This window comes from Gavialis gangeticus, unplaced genomic scaffold (genome assembly GCF_001723915.1).
Source record: "Gavialis gangeticus isolate Ggan-Ray unplaced genomic scaffold, GavGan_comp1, whole genome shotgun sequence".
Taxonomy (NCBI): domain Eukaryota; kingdom Metazoa; phylum Chordata; order Crocodylia; family Gavialidae; genus Gavialis; species Gavialis gangeticus.
Window position 1 is genome coordinate 161,048,210 of NW_017728992.1, and position 12,496 is coordinate 161,060,705.

At 39.7% G+C, this 12,496-nt stretch overlaps 1 protein-coding gene across 4 annotated transcripts in view; it reads left to right on the forward strand.

Moving 5' to 3' along the window:
* The window catches only part of VPS13B (vacuolar protein sorting 13 homolog B), a 1,046,600-nt gene that overhangs the window by 1,018,672 nt on the left and 15,432 nt on the right, over positions 1-12,496 (forward strand). For all 4 annotated transcript variants that reach the window (XM_019527996.1, XM_019527995.1, XM_019527993.1 and 1 more), the window contains 4 exons: positions 1,276-1,394; positions 2,628-3,451; positions 8,890-9,066; positions 9,954-10,124. In XM_019527996.1, coding sequence (XP_019383541.1) covers positions 1,276-1,394; positions 2,628-3,451; positions 8,890-9,066; positions 9,954-10,124 — 1,291 coding nt within the window. The remainder of the gene's footprint in view (positions 1-1,275; positions 1,395-2,627; positions 3,452-8,889; positions 9,067-9,953; positions 10,125-12,496) is intronic.

The following is a 12,496-nucleotide window of genomic DNA, read 5'->3' on the forward strand; positions in this document are numbered from 1 at the left end:
TGCCCCACCAGTTCTGTGGAAGGGAGGGCTACTGTAGCGCTCCCTGGCTTCTAGCCTGAGCCACTGCAGGCATGTGCCTGCATTTCTGCGATGTCTGTCTGGTTACAAAACTGATTTAGCTTAGTCAGGTTAGAGTAACCTGCAAAGATTGAATTAATTCAGGCTCAGGCTTTTTGAATGTCTGTCCCTAGGCCTCAGCTGCTGCCACAGGAGGAGCAGTAGGGGAGTGGTGGCCAGGCAGGAGCTTGTGGACAGCCCTGCCGTTTAGACGGCCCTGGTGTAGCTGATCAGTCCTGTCATTAAAAGTTAGTAAACAGTTCTTAAACTCTCTTCCACAGATCTAGCAAGGGTTGCAGTGATATGCCAAATAAAACGGTAGGTTTTTGAGGGAAAAAAATAAAAATCAATAAAATTGTCATAAAATGAAGTACCAGACTAATACCTTATCCTTCGTGCTTCATAAGAATGTTTAATCTGTAAGCACACTTGTTTCCCAAATGAAAGCTTTTGTATCTGTAAGCAAAACGCAATGCAGCAGCATCTGAATTCATTGCCTTCTCTCCCCTGATTTAACATCCGCATTTTCATAGTGATGCAGGAGACTGTCCTGCTACCAGAGATCTGGGTATAAAGCAGGATCTTCCATTTTAAGTGGTAAAAAACTAAGGTGTCCTAGATTCTGTTCAAACACAATATCATGTTCACGTCTGTAAAAGCATGAATATGTGATCTCCCTTTGTCATAGCTAGTAGATTGTGGATTAATTATAGGAACATACAGCAAAGCACAGTGATACTCTCCTCAAAAAGGCTCAGACTCAGAATACTCATAGTTTTGCTTTTTGGGTGCCATTTTAGAGAGCTTCAGGGGGGACATGATTCTCTCAGTGGTCTGAAATCAGAGTTTGAAAGTCATTAGTTACTTTTATAACATTTAAACTTGTTTTCCCTACTCGCATCCTACTTAATGCCCACTGGGATGTACTACCCACTTAAATTGCATTCAACAGTCTTTAGAAGTAACAGACGATAAATTAATTTTCTCTTCTGTTTATGAGATTCTGCTCTATTAACAGTGGTGAAATAAGTAAGACTCTGGATTTAATCTTGTTTTTATTTTGAAATAAATTGTTTCTTCCTCTGAACAGTGTAAGAGGAGTTAAAAGATCATAACCAGAAAGTGTTAATAGTATTGAGTGAAATTGTAACAGATTAATATCAGTAATTTCAGTGGCATCTTACCTACTTCTAATTAGTTCTTAATTTTTTTCTCTAGATTGTGTTCTTAACTGGCTTTGGTTATGTTTATGTGGACATTACTCATCACTGTGGAACAATAATAATAACTTTGGCACCAGAAGGAAAAGCAGGACCTGTCCAGATCAACTTGAACAGGTATATAAAGCACATGGAAGATCATAAAGAACATTGATAAATTGTTTTTTTAAATCATGTTAAGAAATCTTAAGCCTTCTGTGTGTGAAGCGAGTTATGAAATCTGGCAAAACTGTTTGTTTTGTCTAATGCCACTGCATACTCTGTGGCATATGTTTAGACCACATATTATGTTTTGTATATCTCAGTAAAACATGACAATCTAGCATCTGAGGTCATGTCACGTTAGGATAAACACTAGATGTCTGGTATAATAAACAGTTCTGAGCTGTTCATTTTAAAGAATTAAAAATAGTTTCCATTCTAATTAATTTTGAGTGTATTCAGAAGATTAAAGGTTATTTGGCCGAATCCTGCAGTCCTTAGCCATGCAAAATTCATATGTAAGGATTTCAGGAACAGTGCTGCAAGCATTAGTTAAAGAAGCACTCTCTTGTCTTTGTAACACTCTTAGACTATCTCTCACTGGTATAACCTTACTAAGACTTGGTACTCATCTCCATTCAAGTGTGATTATAACATCACCTCTTTATAACATTTGAAATGCTTTGCTTCCAGTGGTGGTGTTATGATGAGAGTGGAATGTGAATTTACAGTTTTTGTTTGAGTTTTAATTAAGTATCAATCCCTGAGAAATTGCTCATCAGCAGAACCTCATATCCCATTTGCTAGTTAAGCTTGGCCAAGAGCAGTTAACACTGAGAGAAAAAAAAACAACCCCCAAAAACCAACCTCACAACCAAATCAGCCATGGTAATTTAGTGGGAAGGCATTTTGCTTCTGTAATGTGAAATTAATTATCCACAAACAGGAACACCCAGTGTTGGCGCCAACAAAGAGCAAAGGTAAAGCACCTGAAGCTGCATTAAAATTTTCAGGAAAATTGCATTTGTTGTCTGTTTTTATTTTTTGGTACATTTTAAAAGTAGTAGAGAATAACTATGCATAAAAGGTAGGGAAATTCAAATCCTAATATGTATAAAGTGGAAAGAGAGAGAAAGACAGACCTGACTTACACTCATGATATTCTTTTTCAGATGGCCTTTTGGGTATACATACACATTTGCATGATTTAGACTTCTCAGTCCCTTTAATATTAATAACATCTGTATGATGAATTCCCTGTCTCTCTCAGTAAAAATGTGCTTCGTGACAGCTCTTAGGAAAACCAAGAAGTCCAGTAAAATCAAAATAAGTAATATAACAAACATATTTTATTTTCTTCCTCTCTAGAACGCAGGAGCAGACCATCATATTTAAAATATTCATCAGCCAGTCAAGCCTTGCAGTGTTGGATGATATCACAAATCATAAAACTTCATGTGAAATTCTGAGACTCACAGTGGACCACATTTTCCTTAACGTGGCACCAGTAGCCGGTTACCTGAGACCCCTGTCTCATGAATTTTCAAGGGACACCATTGAGGGCCTTCCCCAATTTTATAGTTTCCAGATATATTGTGGAGACTTGCAACTGGACAATCAGCTGTATAACAGATCCAATTTCCACTTTGCCGTCCTGCTGTGCCAGGGAGAGAAAAATGAAACCATGCAGTGGTCCAAAGTGAACAACCTCATCATGTCCAACAAAGATTTGGAAGAGTATAAGGAAAATTGCTTCATAAAACTTTACATTGCTTTGTCAGAAGAGCAGAATTTCTTGTTTCACGTTAATGACCTCAGTTTCGAATTGAAACCAGCAAGGCTATATGTGGAAGATACATTTGTTTATTACATTAAGACTTTATTTGATACCTATCTTCCAGGCAGCAAAGTGGTTTCTTGTTCAATGAAAATTTCAAATGTTACCCAGATACTGCCTGAGCAAGTGAGACAGCATGCAAAAGCTTTAGTCAATCCAGTTAAGCTAAGGAAATTAACAATACAACCTGTTAACCTTTTGGTCAGTATCCATGCTTCGTTAAAATTGTATATAGCCTCAGATCATACCCCTCTCTCCTTCTCTGTGTTTGAACGAGGACCTATCTTCACTACTGCCAGACAGCTCGTCCATGCGTTGGCCATGCATTATGCTGCTGGGGCACTATTCAGAGCAGGTCAGTGTTTTTAAAACATAATACATGTGGTATTACTTTCCAAAAATTCTCTCTCAAGCTAGTTATTCCAACATAGTACCATTATTTTTGCCTTGGACAGTGTTCTCAAACATTATGCTATGCTGAGAAGTCCCATATATTCTATAGTATAATGGGAGTCAAATAAAGTGGTCAAGCTGAACTGACATAAGTTTAAAGTTGTGATAAACGTTAGTTGGCCACCTGAAGAATTCTGCAAAGCTCAGTAAAGACCATAATAATATATTCTGTCTGTTTTGTTTTTTTGTTGTCTCGGAGTATAATGCTAGTCAGAATCAAAACATGAATTCCTAATATGAGCTCCGAAAAAGTGTATTTAATCAAATTATTCAATAAGTTGCTATGCATTCAAGGAAAATTATACCACTCAATGTTGTTTTGTTGTTAAACCTCCTTTTGGCTGAAGTTAATGATTAGGAATCTGTCTTTCTTCATGGAGCCTTCATGCTAAACTGGCACACAGATGTTTATTGTCCTTTGATCCAAAAGTATGTAGTTTTCTTTTGTTGACTTTTTCCCATACAGGATCAATAGTGAGCAATTAGTCTATTAGATTAATGGGTACAATCTTAAAATTTTGTCTCCCATAAATTTATAACTAAAATGACTCCAATCTCTGATATACCTTAATGGACATAGGGATTTATAAATGACAGGGCAGAAAGGGCTTTGTAACATCATATTTATTTTCATAAATAACTAGTGTTGTATTTTCCAAAATCTGGATTTTTTCATTTTTGCTACATGCACAATGCATTAAGTCCCCCATGCACAATGATCATAATTGTGCCTACATATTAGATATTTATACATTCATGTGACCAGTTGGGTGCCTTCTGGTCTTTCCCATGTATATATACCTGATTTGCATAGCTGATCACAGTTACTGTGTGCAGAACTGTATGTGATGTTGGTGTGCACAAATTAGATCATTATTTCATATGCAATTGCAAACATTTTTTTCAAAACCAGGCCCATATAATACTACAGGGAAGATTTAATTTCTCACTCATTGAGATAAAAATGTTGGCTCTGTTTAGGTGTTGACATGAGTGATAACTAAGGTGCCCACTTGCCCCCATGCAGTAACTATACCTATCACAGGTAGCAGGAGGGGTGGGGAAGCAGGCTCTGAAGAGCTGTTGTGTCCACCTCCTGACATCAGTGGAGGGGGGTTTAGGCTGGAGAAGGGAATGGGTACATACTGGCTTTACCTTTCAACATGCCAGTTAGGGTAGCAATTCCAGTTATAGATCCAGAATAGCAGATTTACCCTCTTTGCTGCTGCTGAAGCAGCATTATGATGCATTGGCTGCCACTTGTGACAAAGCTATAGTTGAGCTGCAAGTAATTAAGGTATAAGACCCTGCTTTAGAAAGGCATTGCTATTCAGGAACGTACATACACACGTTTAGTTGTTAGCATGTGCTTAAGTTTCACTGGTATTAATGAAACTATTAGTGGTTTCTTGGGCAAATACAGAAACTTTTGTACTTCAAAATGCTTGTGGTTTTGGGGGTCTGAGAGTGTCATCAAATCTAGATGGGAAGAAAATGTCACGAACAAGGCTTCATCATGTGAGAGAGAAAATCCAGTCAGAGTTTGTATCTGGGTTATATGTCTGGTGTTGGGTGAAGAAAAGGACTGTAGAAATGGACCCATTCCCCAGATGTTATTATGTCTGCCTCCTGCAGCAGGAAAGGTCATTTGATGCCATTTGCTCACATCTGCACCACTCTCTGAATTACTTCCCTGAGATGATGCAAAGAAAGTCCACATAGATATGAGTCCGATGGCATTCAAGCAACATGTCTCACCTACATGGTATATGCTCCCCTACAACAGGCAAGACCCTCTGCTCCTCTGAGAGAGCAAGGTTTCCTCAAAGCCTACTGGCTGGAATGACCACCTTTAGGATTTGTAACCAGCAGGCCCCCATCCACCAAAGAGTTGGCTGGACTCCATTTCTGGGAGGAAATAACAATTGTGGTGACCTTGCCTGTACATGTAAAGGAAGCTATTAAATACGTTAATCCTGTTTGTCACATTAAATTAGCAAAAGATCACCCTGGAAATTCCCCACCCTTTTCTAATTAATCTGCATTATATATAATAACACTTTTGAATTTTATTAGCCCAAATGAATCACAGCAAGTTGCCTATTAAGAAAACAGGTTGGATCTGCATTAACACACTGTAATAACGATTATTTTCTTTTGGCGAATATAAATGCTAAGTGCACTGGGATGTACGCTGAAATTACACTAATGCAGCATAGGATCACTGCAAAGTAAAAGTTAATGCAGGATGTATTCATTTGAAGGACTTTTCTTGAGTCACTATAGTCCCCATTTCCCCCTTCCCAGCTGCCTCCCACATTCACTCTTCATTACTCTGACCCAGTCTTCAGCTAAGATTACCAAAGACTGTTGGCTTCATTCTCAGCATTGGCCTGAAAAGGCTGTGCCTAATGCATAGTACCTCCATTCATCCTGCATACACAGCCTGAAGATGACAGTGACACCTCCACATCCAACCAAGACTTCAAGCTCATGACCCAAAGCCAGGCTATACTGCACAGAACACCAGGCACTTCAGAACTTTATATTTACCCAGTTTCAACCAGTACCATAATTAAGATGGGGGTGACCAGGGCACTAGCCCTCTGAACTTAGGGGAGCACAAAAATAGCAGCCCCTGTGCTACCCCACATACCACTATAACTCAGGAAACAGAACTGCTCTGCTATGCCTCAGGTTCAATCCTGCCTATCCACAAAAATTGAAAAAAAATATTTGGCCTATTTGGATGACCAGAGTTCAAGTGGGCTCAGTACCTCTGACTGGCATGATCCTGGGCTAGGACAGAAATTACACATAAACCAGTATAAATGATCGGAAACCAGTTTAAACCTGTAACACAACAGAAGTTCAGTGCACATAAACTGCTTTCAAAATTACCAAAACCAGTTTAAGATAAACCTGAATAGATGTAGTATCAGACTTAGCTGATTTAGGTTAAAAAATTGGTTTCTTGAACTCCTGTCCCAGATCCCCTTCAGTTTCAAGTTAATGCACAGTCCCCCAGCCTCCCAGGATGCTTTGCGGCTCCCCCACAGGTCCCCTCTTGCAGTGTGGGCCGATTAGCCTTGGCCCAAGCTGTCTGCTCCATCTGAGCAGGGAGGCATGCTCTAGCACCCTGCTTCCCCCTCAGCTTCTGGCCTGGGCCACTGCAGGCCTGTGGCTGCTTTTCTGAAATCAAACATAAATGTCTGGTCTCATGCTTATTAGTTCAATCTATGCAGCTTAGACTAACCTGTGAAGATTGAACTGATTCAGCCTCAGGCTTTTTGACTGTGTGTACTTAGCCCAAGGGTGTGGATCCATGAACACTTGAAGCCCTTTCAAAAGGGGAATGTTTCAAAAGGGCAGCAGTTGGTATATACCACTCCAACTTTAATACTCCTTCATCCACTCAAAGTTGGAGTGGTTTTGCTATGGTTGGAGTGGTTTTACTATGTTTGAACTATTCTCAATTCTTTTTCACATACCAATTAGAATTACCAGCTGCTGCTTTTAAAATATTCCCCTTTTAAAAGGGCACCAGGCATTCGTGTGTCCACACCCAAGGTGTTACCGTTCCTGGTAAGTGTTCAGACCAGCACTAATGATTTCTGGGGCATCTGCAGCCATCCTTCCTTAGCTGAAGAAGCCATTCTTTTCACCACAGAATGCTTGTGGGAGAACTCAAGGAACGCTTTTCTTAAAAAGCCATGACAGTATGGTAGATGTAAATGATCACAGCAGTGTTACTGAGCAGAAGAGACAATGAGCAGACACATTCCATACAAACTTGCTGCTTGCCCCGCTCCAGCTTCTCAGCACTTTGCACAGTGCCAAATACATTTTTGTGCAAATATCACACTGGGGAAAGGTTAGCAGGCCCCGGCTGGAGCAGTGCTCCCTCTCAGCTCGCAGCAAGAAAGGGCTGCCAATGGGATGCACCTCTCTGGGGAAGCAACTGCAGGACTTTGGCCAAGATTCTCAGGCTCTTGTTGCAGCTCTTAGAGTTGTCAACTATGTTTGTTTTTTGTTTTCTTATCCCATCCCGCCCTCTCCCTCATGCCCACCATGGTTCCTCAACTCACCAAGGCTGACGTGTGATCCTACAAGAAGAGTCCTTTTTCCAGGAGTTTAATGGTAGTGCAAGGTTAATGGCTTTCACATGAGTAATGTTTTCTCTCTATTCCGTTTCTTAATTCAGCCTTGTTCAGGTGTGGCTGGGAGGGAGGCTTACTAGAAAAGCATCTGGATAACAGGAGCCCATAGTGATGGGGTGGGAAGGAGGAGGGTAAAAGTTTCAGGGGTCTCAGTAGGAAGACAAAAAAGCAATCAAGTCCATCTTTTAGGACTCTCTCCCTATTGTGTATTGTATAACCCTGGCAACACTGGCTGAAGTCTGTAATACTAAGGCTGAGAGAGCAGGCAGTTACCAGTTAATCTTTACTGCTGTTTCTGAATCAGTCTTTCTGGGCTGCTGGAAAAAACAGTTATGGCAGTACTGTCTCTTTAATAGCCTTCTGTCAATCCACCAGCTTGAGAAAGAAAAGACTTGCAAAGCAGCTTTTTCAGTGCAACTCACAACAGAGCTCCATGCATTTGGCCATCAGGCTGGCCTCTGGCAACCCTGCACTTACATAGGAAACCAGATCCACAGACACCTCTCCTGGGATATTCATAAGGAATACTCCCCTATGAGTAACCTAATCAGCATGTAGATGTCATTGCTGTTTACACAACTATACTGAGAAAAAGACATTTGTCTGGCTTTAACTAGCCTCTAAAAGAAAGTGATCAAGTAAGAAAGGTTCTGGTGGATTAAAAATAACTCCTTAAGCACTTGTCAGAATTCTGCATCCCCTTTTCTAACACCCCATCAAACAAGTGACCTCCATGCTCCCGTGAAGCAGTACATTGTATCACTGTAAACTGGCTGTCACTATTCTGTCACATAAGGATGTGAAATCACAAAGTTGCCTTGTAGCATGTAAAACCTACTAGCAAGTGAAGCCTCCAGCCCTGTTACTCCTAGCTGTTATAATCTAGCATCCATCTCTCCACACACTCTCTTTTAGCAGAAATACGGGAGGCTCGTGGAAGGAAGTCATTCTAAAGCTATTTGTGAGTTTGCCAAAGGGATTTCTTTGATTTACAAAGTATGAAAGATTGCCATTTCTGAATTCATAGCGGATGAGTTGTTTCCCGTGTTTTGCTCAAAGGAAGTTCAGAATGTGATGCATTCTAGTGTAAAAAAAAGAAAGGAATTAAGGAATAACTTTTTCACAACTGCTGCTTCTGCAGCTTTTAGGAATGTAACACTTATCCTCTTTCTCCACATAGGCTGGGTTGTCGGATCTTTGGAAATCCTGGGAAGTCCAGCTAGCTTGGTGAGAAGTATAGGGAATGGCATAGCTGACTTCTTTAGGCTTCCTTATGAAGGCCTGACCCGAGGCCCTGGAGCATTTGTGAGTGGAGTTTCAAGAGGAACAACGTCATTTGTAAAACACATTTCCAAAGGTAGATCTTTCACTTCATTGCTCTTAATGCTTTTGTTGTTATGCATTGTTAAAAGATGTATTAAAGTTTTAAATGAAATTGCCTGCTGCTTTGTTTGGCTTGTTAGGTTGCAGTGAAATGCTGGGAGGTTAACAACGTGCGTATATAATGTCTTATGTATTAAACAGATCACTTCTTGACTGCAATGTGCTTGAGTGTTTCAGTAACTTCAGAATTTTAAACCTCCCATTGGGAAACCAAGGTTGGCTTGGCTATTATAGCATGAGATAACTACAGAGATATTAAAGGTGTTCAGAACTTCTGCTAAGCATCAGAAATCCTACACTATGTTGCCTCATCATATGTATTATTAAAAAAAAAAGTAGGTACAGTTGTCATAACTTTGTAAGTATGTGGAGACATTTTGACATGAAGGCATAATTTGGATTTAAAACGCATCTAGTTTTTCTTTCGGAAGGATACAGAAACAGTGCCATCTTGTGGCTTCCCAAGGCCAGCAACAGAAAATGCAATATTTGGAGTTGCAGTGGCTGTTTGCTAGCTGGTTGAAGTAGTCCTGGTTGGCTTATTGTGTAACTATTCGTTTAATTTTCTATCTATCCCCATTCAGTTGATGGCAGGTTCTTAATAGCTTGTGAACAAGTGCTGAAACTGTAGGAGAGTTGTCCTCATCACCAGTCAAGCAGACCTGGTGAGGGACAATGTGACATTACATGTCTGAGAAACGCACTGCTTATCAGTAATAAGAAATGTGTTGCATGGGGCAAGTTTTCTTTTGAATCACTGTTCTACTTGTAAGTACAGTGCTTCAGTGAGTTGTAGCACAACTTGTGTTCTAATTTCAAACACTTCAAAGCAGACTCAAACATATAATGATGTTTGTTTAGGTACGCTGACATCAATTACCAATCTGGCAACAAGTCTTGCACGGAATATGGATCGGCTGTCTCTGGATGAGGAGCATTACAACCGACAAGAAGAATGGAGAAGGCAGCTTCCAGAGAATCTGGGAGAAGGACTGAGGCAGGGGTTGTCCCGGTTAGGCATCAGCCTTCTAGGTAATGTACTATTAAATATGATAACACTGTGTTATGATCTACTCATCATACTTTTGTACAGCTGCCTGCAGATTCCAGACGCAAAAGCCAACATTTTTTAATTGGTCATGAAAATAATGTATGCAAAATAGTGCTTCTCTTCATCCAGAATTATGACAAATTGAAAATGTTCTTTCATGTTAATAATAATTGCAGAAATGGAATAACATTGTGTTTTTAGTCATCTGTAGGAAAGTTTTTCATTGATAGGTGATATATAGCTTCAAAAGAAAAAAATAGTTCTGTTGTGGGCTTGCTGATTTGTAACCAAGTCAGCACAAAAACGTCGTCATTCTGATGTTTACTTGCCAATGAGTTATAGGAAAACCTCCTGAAGCTGATTGTTTCTGCTGCACCATAGATCTCAGAGATGCTTGTTTTTGTTTGAAAACCACTTGAGCATAGTGCAAATGTCAAGTAAACTTTGATGAGGAATTCTACTTTTGTAAAAAGAACCAGATCAGTCTGACTCAGTGTAATTGTATTAGTCAAGCAGCCAAATGGTTTGCTTAGAGGTGAACATCAGTATTTATTTTTCAAAATATTACATAAAAGTTTCAAAACTAAACCACTTTGGAAGAACTCTTAAAGGAAATTTTCTAGTTTAAAGTGCTTAGGAATGGCATTTTCTAAAATGCTTCTATTTGTCACACTAGAAAAGAAATGTCAGATTGTATTGTTTGGCAAGATGCCTCAGTACATATTAAAGCATATGAATCCCTTAGAGATCAAAGTGACCAAAAACATTCCAGAGCAAAAGGTTAGAAGAGATGAGCTTGAAAGGATTTGTCCTGTTTCCTAATCTTCAGTACTATACACAACTTCTAAATTTGCAACCGCAACCCTGAAAGCCCTGAAGAGGAAGTGGTAAAATGTTACAAGTTCAGGTTAAGTTACTGGAAATTATTTTAAGCAATAATGTTAGATGTTGTGAAGCACTGTCATCTGATAATGCCCGTAAACTGACAAGCTAGTATACTGGGAAAAAATGTGTATAAAGGAACATTTTCATATATTAGATGCCCTATAGTAAACTGTTACTGATATTGCAAATCAGAAGCAGTTCAAAGGAGGTCTCTCTCTATTTTATTGGGCTGGGGACAGCCAGGTTCAGTAGCCAAAAGAAAGATTTCACTTTTAGAAGCATTATGTCAGTCCAAAGTGTGAGTGCTGGTGAAATGGCTTGGTGGTCTTAGCTCAGGTGCTTGTAACATTAACACACTGGGTGCATCTACATATGCGCTTTACTGCCAAGTAGACTAATTAGTTCCACAGTAAAGTGTCACTTTCTACACATGCTCTGATATTAGGGCACAGAAAACTGATTAACTCCACTGTAACATAGTACTGTTGGGGACAGTACTGTCTTATGGCGAAGTAATTAACTGTGCTGAAACACGTGTGTAGTCACTGACCGGGGATGTAAATTGTGACCGCTGACAGGGGCCTGCTCCACCACGGCTCAAATTACTGCTCTCCTAGGTGCATGTGTAGATGCTGTGCCCAGGAGCAGTTTACTGTAGCTCAAACTGGTCTGGAGTTTATTGCTTCACATTAATTGAATGTGTAGATGCACCCATAGGGACTGAACCAAGGTACTCTGGACTAAAAGGATGAGGTTCTGTAGCTTGAGTTAAAGAGCTGCAGCTAGGAGCTATAATAACTCATTCTTGGTGAGCTGGGAGGGGGACGTGTAACACAACTTACAAGTACATTATACCAACTTGATACATACTGGACTTTGAGTGCAGGGTATCTCCTTGAAAGACAGCAGTGATTATGTGCATATTTGTGGGTTTGTGCAAAATAACAGGAAAGAGAGTGCTCAAGGCATATTAATTCCTAAACATAATGTTGGATCTTACTGTTACTCTAAAACAAAACTTGTTCACATGCCAAATCGCTTCTTGTTTTTAACTGCTGCTGTCCCTGAAAGCATCAAAGAAGAGGAATAGTTTATGCATTCACATAGATTGCAGTTGCTGTGTTGTGCCATTTTAAAATTTCAGCAGACCCAGGATTGAGGAATTTGTTCTCCCTGCCTCTGGTTCTGTTTGCAAATTCTTCTTTGCTAAAGTAACCTGCTATTCTTAGCAATAGAAATAATTAACCACCTAAAATAAATACCAAAAGTTATTGTGTAACTGGGGTCATCAAGTATGGAGCCCTGTCATCATAATTCATAAGCAGCAGACATGCTTTATTGCAATCTGTATCAGGCACAATTTGTTATTTAGCCTTAGTAGGATCAGAAAACATGGGTTCTCTCATTCTGTGTGCAAACACAGTATTCATGCATCTACAGGCATAAAGTTTTCTCCACTTACAGGTAT